The following is a 6,565-nucleotide window of genomic DNA, read 5'->3' as shown; positions in this document are numbered from 1 at the left end:
GAGCCTTATTTGTACATTGTTCCCGGTGGTGGATACATCCCACCTTCCACAGCAGTCACAGGCTGGAGACTTCCTCTTTGTTCAGTATCTTTATTGCAAGAACAGAAACGTCTACACAAGGCTCTGCACAACACGGGCATGGCACCAGCTGGGGCAGCTGCCAGGGCGGTTGCCTCCACCCTGGCACTTGAATTGCTTCTGCTTCCTGAACCCTCCTCACCCTGCTCCCTTGCTAGTGGGGATGGGGGTCTTTCCCTGGGGACATCGTGTTCTGCCACCCAACCTGGGCTGGCTCTGTTGCAGTGTTGCCCAGGGCTGGCCCACAGTGCCAGGGACCACAGGAGCTTTAGGAGCAGGGGCGTTAGTGGTTCCAGAGGTGGGTTGTGCCTGCCCCTCGTGCTCTGGGAGCAGAGAAGAGGCTGGAGAGGGTGTGGGGATCCTGCACCAGGGGCCATGGTGACTCTAGTGAGCTCCCCATGGCTGCCATGCAAGAGGAGTAGAGGTCTGGCAGGGAGTAGGGAGGTGCTTTGCTTGGGGCTGGATATGGGAATGCAGGACTGCCGTGGAGCAGGCTGATTTAGTCCTGTAGCCCTTTTTTTAGTCACCAGAGTTTTTCTGCCCACCTGGGAGGAGATCTTGTAGAATCTGCATTTCCACGGTGTGCAGAACTTCTCACAGGGAGGGTGCCCTGGTTCAGGAAGCTGAAGGCAGAAGCAAAGCTTGGTACCATGGTGTGTGGATAGTGGTTTCCCTCGAAGGTGCTGGCGGTGATGCCTCTACAGGGTGGGTGGGGCAGGTCTGGAGCATGCAGGCGGAGTGCTCTGGAAGGGGAGGATGGTGCCGAGGGGCGCAGGGCACTGCTGAGCCTCTATCTGCTCAGCCCTGCACCCAGCACCTTGTTCACCAGCGGCTCGGGAGTGCCGGCTGAGCCCCACTCGTGCTCCACACTCTTCACGCACGGCAGGCTGGGGTTGGCCTTCTGCACTACGGAGATCTGGCAGGTCTGTGAGTCATAGTGGGCCTCACACCAGTCAGGGAAGTCGATGGGGTGCTGGGTGCTGTGGGAGAGGACACGGTGCCGTCAGTCTCCCTAGTTTGTGCCCGGAAGCTGCTGACTTGGGCTGGATGGCTTCCTGCTGCCAGCCCCCTGTGCAGGATGTCTCCCAGACCAGCTCAGGCAGGCTGAGACATGGCCCCTGGCGCATCTGGGCATCTTGCTGTGCCGAGACACCCTTTCCAACCACATTGCCTCCCCAGCTCACCCCACCACCCTCAGTGCCCTGGTGAGGTCCTGCCCACCTCTGCCTCTTGCTCTGCAGGGCCCGGTGCCCCACAGCTCTTCCAGGGCTCTGATACCTGCTGCATTTGCAGCCGCCAGACATCCCCTGCTACAGGTGCAGGTGGGAATTGATAGCCCACCCCAGCACCCCTTGACCCCCTCACTCACGTCTCGCAGCAGCCCACACCAATGGGGTGCAGGCAGGTGCAGAGCAGGCAGTTGGTGCTCAGCCATGATTCCCCAAGGGAGAACTGCTTCCCTTCATACTCACAGGGAGCTGCAAAGGAAACAGTGGTGATGAGAACACATAGGCCTGTGCTGAGGGCAAGTGGAAGCATCCTTGGCACCCCTGTGCCCTGAAAGAGGGGACAAGAGCTGTCATCATGACCTCCCACCCACCTTATGGTATGGAAGATATATGGTGGTCTGTCCACCGTCCTCCTGCAGGTATGTCATTTGCTATGGGTGATGTACCCATCCATCCTCTCCTAGCCATGCCTTGTGACTCTCCCCACTACCTGATGGGTCTAGAGCAAGAGGCAAGTGGCTCTTGCTTCCCTGGAGAGGGCAAATCCAGCACCCCTTGGAGTCTGGGCATTTCTGCAGCCCTGGGAGGAGGCAGCAGAGGGTTGACAAGCCACCCTCCTCCCTTTGCTGCTAGTCCTGCACACTCGGCCGCAGGCAGGCTCCTGCCAGGAGCCTTCATGGCCCAGAAAGCTGTTTCTCAGCCAGAGCCCTGGGGAGTTGTTCTGTGGTTTATAGACTGCTCCTTCCACTCACCACTGGCCCATGATCCCACGCCTGAGCTCAGCACAGTCCCTTCCACGCTTTGCAGGCATAGGGCAGAGCCCTGCCATGCTGGGAAAGCTGAGGCCTCCTCTTCCCATCGACCTCTTCCCATCTCACCTCCCCGCTTACCTTTAGCCTGGAAGTAGCATTTGGCCTGGGAGCCTGGCAGCTGGAGGAAGAGGGAAAGAAGCAGGCAAAGCCTGCCCCAAGCACACCCCATCTTCTGTGCTTGCATGGCCGTGGTTGGTGTTGAACTGGACTTGTTCGCTTTGCTTCTCTATTGCCTTTGCTCCTTTCCCTTCTCTTTCTGTTTCTCTCTGCCTTTTTAATGTTCTTCCCCTGATCCCAACAAGAGATATTTATAAAGTTCAGCTTTACGACCCTGGCCACCAGCTGTGCCCCACTGGAAAAGTTGTAAAACTCATTTCCTGATTTGAAAGGCATGAAAACAAGAGGTAGGATCAAGATTTTTAACAAGCTGTGAAAAGCTGATTCATGCCCTCCAGAAATTTCTCCAGTTGGAAGCCCCTGTGGGTGCAAGGCTCCACAGTGAGGGGAGATCCAAAGGTCCCCAGCGGCGTTGCCCTCGTCAGCGTCGTGAGCACGTAAGCAGCAAGCACGGGAGACCCTGGCTCCTAACCAGGAGAGCTCCAGGCTCCCCTCTGGTCATGCTGAGCCATCACTGCTCCTTCACAGCAAGCCAAGGTTTTGGGAGCATCCCATGTCGCAGTGACCAGAGCAGCGCAAGCACTCTGCTAACAAACAGTGGGGGATGCAAATGGCACCATCCTCATTTGGGGATGGAGGTGCTTGCACCCATCTCCTGGGTACCACATCATGGCACTTCCACCCCAGCCTGGGCTGCAGCTGTGCCAGGTTCGTGGCCATGCATGGGCTGCGGGGGACAGCATGTTTGGAATCATGGAATCATGGAATCTGCTGAGTTGGAAGGGGCCCATTAGGATCACCATGTCCAGCTCCTGGCCCTGTGCAGGACACCCCAAGAATCCCAGCATGTGCCTGAGAGCATTGTCCAAACACTTACTGAGCTCTGACAGATTTGGTGCTGTGCCCAGAGCAGACAGTACGGCAACTGCCACTGATGCAGTACAGGAGAGAGACCCAGGGCTCATCTGAGCAGTGGCCAGGAAAGGGGGCTGTACCTGTGCACCTGGTGCACCCATGAGGTACTGGTGCACCCATGAGGTACTGGAGCTGAGCATCCTCTTTTAGAGCTGGAGACCAGCCCCAGCAAAAGCAGGTAACAGGAGGGATAAAATCAGGAGGTGAAAGTGCTTTTGGGCAACAAGTGACCTGAGAGGTAAACACACTTGGCTGGAAGGAAGGACCTGTGGGAAGATGCCACACCACCCAGGGATGTGCCCATGGACCTCACAGACCCAGAGGGGTTGCCTCTGTGTAGAAGTGATAAGGCTGTTGTCACTGCTGGCAAAGTGAGGGGATGTGCACGAGGGAGCACTGGGAGCTACATGGCCCTGGAGAGCTACAGGCAAAGGGCTGACTTGCCAAACGAAATTCTCAGCCCTTGTCAGAGGTGCTGCCAGCAGCAGGAAACAGGGCTCTGGGGATGGTCCAGCCAGGGTCTCGGCCAGTGCAGGGCCATGCCGCCAGTGAGGCAGCATCAGTAGCAGTGGCATATGTGGGTCATCTGCCCCTGCATTAAGCTCCCTGCTTTCTGAGAGTTTGGAATAAATTTACACCTTGACGCGTGAGGCTTAATATCCCTTCCAGAATTTGTATTGGCATTCACTATTACAGCTGGATATTTTTCTTTTCCCTGTAAGTGCCCAATCCCTAATTGAATCCTGCTAAATTTTGGCCTGAGCATTTTCCTGTGGCAGTCTAATTAAGCACAGAGTGAGAAAAAACCTGCTTCCTTTTATCCACTTTGGATTCACCACCTTTGGATCTGAAGGCACAGTCCCTTCCCTTTAGTGCTCTGGGCCCCTTCACCATCCCATTGCATCCCTGTCCTGCAACTTGTGCTCTCACTGCTGAGGGAGAAGCCCTGGTTTTGCATCCCTTCTTCCCCTTAGAGAATTACCCCAGCCCTCTTGTAGTGCCAGAGACAGTGCTGTGTCCCTCGGTGGGGTGGCTGGATGGCAGCAAGTGTGGGATCTGTTGGGAAAGGCTGATAAAAAATCAGAGAAATGCTCGGCACCCCCTGCTGACCACGGGGCCATGAGCTGGGATGGTGGAGTGTATCAGTGACAAATGGAACTTGCCTTTTGGTGCAGAGTTGTTACTATATAAGGAGGATAAAAGCTTTCATCGTCAGAACAGTTAATTAATATTCCTATTGTGTGTTTGGAAAAAGAAGTCTGGCACGCTAGTAACTGCAATGAAATAATCCATCATTGTTTCATCAACAAGAACAGCAAATGTTAAAAAAAAGAAATGGTGGGTTTCACTCAGGGGGCCACAGGATTTGGACAGGCTTCCAGAAGAGTGCTCAAAACCTGGGGCGATAGCATCTCTCAGCTATGTGGAAGGTCACTGCCCTGCTCTGTCAAGAACATGGAGAGGCATACTCAGGATTTCTGTAGCCATAACAGTTTATTAAATAGAGGGTTAAAGCTACGAGACCGTTCATGGCCATTGGGTTTTTCATCACAGCACTTTGCTGGGAGAATGCAGAGAAAAAGAGGAAAGAGTGTCAGGACATCTCTTGGCACATTGCAGAGGGATCTGGGCAGTGGAGCACTGTCCACACTGTGGCTCTGCATTAGGGAAGGGGCTGCTGGTGATCCTGGTATCCCACCTCCTGACCACTTTCCTTCCCCCACTTTTGCATTCCTGGGCACCTGCCTGGTCCCAGCACACACATGCCCATGGGTGATTGAGAGCATTTTGATCCAGGTTGTACAGGAAGGGGCTTGTAATTTGGAAGCAGTGCCTGGAACTGGGCTTGGTGCTTCAGAGCTTCTGCTTGGGTTCTTGAGGGTGTTGTGGCAGGAGAAGCTGACACCCTCTCCTGCTGTGCCATCCTGGAGGAGGTTTTGCCACAGAGACTGAAAGAAGGCAACTGCTTTTGGTCTCACATCTTGGGGAACAACTGAGACCCAGGCAAGTACTGCAGAAAGGATAAAGGGGCTGGAAGAGCCTCTCTGGAAGTTCAGTCACTCTGATTTGCCAGCCAGAGCCCAACAGCAGGGACCACTGCCTGTCTACATGTGCCAGTGAGGAGCAGTCACCAACTCTGAGTATTCCAGGATCCCACAGAAGGTCATATCCGTGTCTCAGCATCCCCCCAGCAGGACCCAGCTCTCCTGCCTGGCCTGGCTCTCAGATTGTAGCTGTGCCTGAGAAAAGCTGGGTGATGCACCCCACCAAGGGCACAGTGCTGCTGACCTCCTCTCCCATCAATCCCTCTGCAGAGCAGCAGAATGCCCAGTGCCGGGGATGGGACCCCATGGATGGGGAGGGATGAGCACCCAAGACAGTGGGTGCTGCGATGAGGTAACAACAGCCCACCTCAGCACTGAAGGACACTCAAGGGGGAATAAATGATGCTGGACAAGTTGCCATCAGCAGAATCCAGGAGGGTTATAAAACCTCAATCTCCTGAGCCTTCAGCTGGGGCTGCAGCTGCAGAGCAGGAAGCAAACAGGATCCCGGCTGGCATTGTGAAAGCAAACACCATAAATCCAAGGAAGTGCTGTGATTGCTGTTTTAGGCACTGGGGAGCTTGGCTCCTGTTCCCCAAAGGCATTTTATTTTCTCTCTAAACAAACAAAAAAAAAAGCCAACCAAAAAACAAAATCCCCGAAAACAAACAAACAAACAAACAAAAAAAAAAAAAAAAAAAAAACAAAACAAAACAAAACAAAAAAAGAAACAAACAAAAAAAAAACCACAACCCCAATTTATCACTGGACCAAACTGCCTGGGTGCTGCTGTGGACCCTGAGGCAGCTCTGGGATGTGGGCACCTTTGCTCTACCAGCACCTTAAGGATGCTTCTAGTGCCAAAGTACCCAGGGCACCAGGGCAGGTGCAGGAGGATGCTGGCTCTGAGTGATGACCACTCATGAATGCTCACTGCTCACCAGAATGGCCAGTCCCTGGGGAGAGGTGAGCAGAGGGGTGAGGAAGAGATAGGCAGCCAGGAGCTGGGAAGGGGAACAAGAGGAGACAAAGGGCTAGCCAGGGAATGACAGCTGGCTCACGGCATCCTTCATCCCACAGCTGGCAAGCCAGATGGGATAGCTCACAGATGCTGGAGTACAGGTGAGATCAGACCCAACCCCACCAGCAATGAGGCTGTTACTCCAAAAAGGGGACAAAGTAGAGGGGATGTGAGACAAACTTGATGTCACCTTACTCTACAGACTGGCTGCCTGCTGGATGGAGCTTAATGCCAGTGGAGAAGCATGGGCTGCAAGGCTGCCCTGTGTCTTCCATGGGTGTCCCTGGCCTCAGCACCCACACCCTTACCCTCCTTGCAGGGGGCAGATGTTCCAACCCCAGGGGTTAG

General features: G+C 54.5%; 1 protein-coding gene across 1 annotated transcript; it reads right to left on the bottom strand.

Annotated features, from left to right (window-relative positions):
* Positions 1–52: 52 nt before the first annotated feature.
* MSMP (microseminoprotein, prostate associated) lies at positions 53–4,769 on the bottom strand. Its single transcript, XM_069000742.1, has 3 exons — positions 2,198–4,769; positions 1,448–1,556; positions 53–1,058 (listed from the first exon to the last, which is right to left on the bottom strand). Exons 1-3 carry the CDS (start codon positions 2,301–2,303, stop codon positions 869–871), a joined length of 405 nt encoding a protein of 134 aa, XP_068856843.1. The 5' UTR covers positions 2,304–4,769; the 3' UTR covers positions 53–868.
* Positions 4,770–6,565: the final 1,796 nt, after the last annotated feature.

The sequence above is a fragment of the Aphelocoma coerulescens genome (genome assembly GCF_041296385.1).
Source record: "Aphelocoma coerulescens isolate FSJ_1873_10779 chromosome Z unlocalized genomic scaffold, UR_Acoe_1.0 ChrZ, whole genome shotgun sequence".
In the NCBI taxonomy this organism is placed as follows: Eukaryota; Metazoa; Chordata; class Aves; order Passeriformes; family Corvidae; genus Aphelocoma; species Aphelocoma coerulescens.
Note: the sequence above shows the minus strand (reverse complement) of the source record. Positions and strands in the feature narration are given on the sequence as shown.

Excerpts from the sequence above, each read along its gene's own strand:
- MSMP (XM_069000742.1), bottom strand. The coding sequence starts at position 2,303 with ATGCAAGCACAGAAGATGGGGTGTGCTTGGGGCAGGCTTTGCCTGCTT. Across the intron at positions 1,557-2,197 it reads ATGCTACTTCCAGGCTAAAG|CTCCCTGTGAGTATGAAGGG; the intron begins GTAAGCGGGGAG and ends TTTCCTTTGCAG. Across the intron at positions 1,059-1,447 it reads GGTGTGGGCTGCTGCGAGAC|CACCCAGCACCCCATCGACT; the intron begins GTGAGTGAGGGG and ends CCTCTCCCACAG.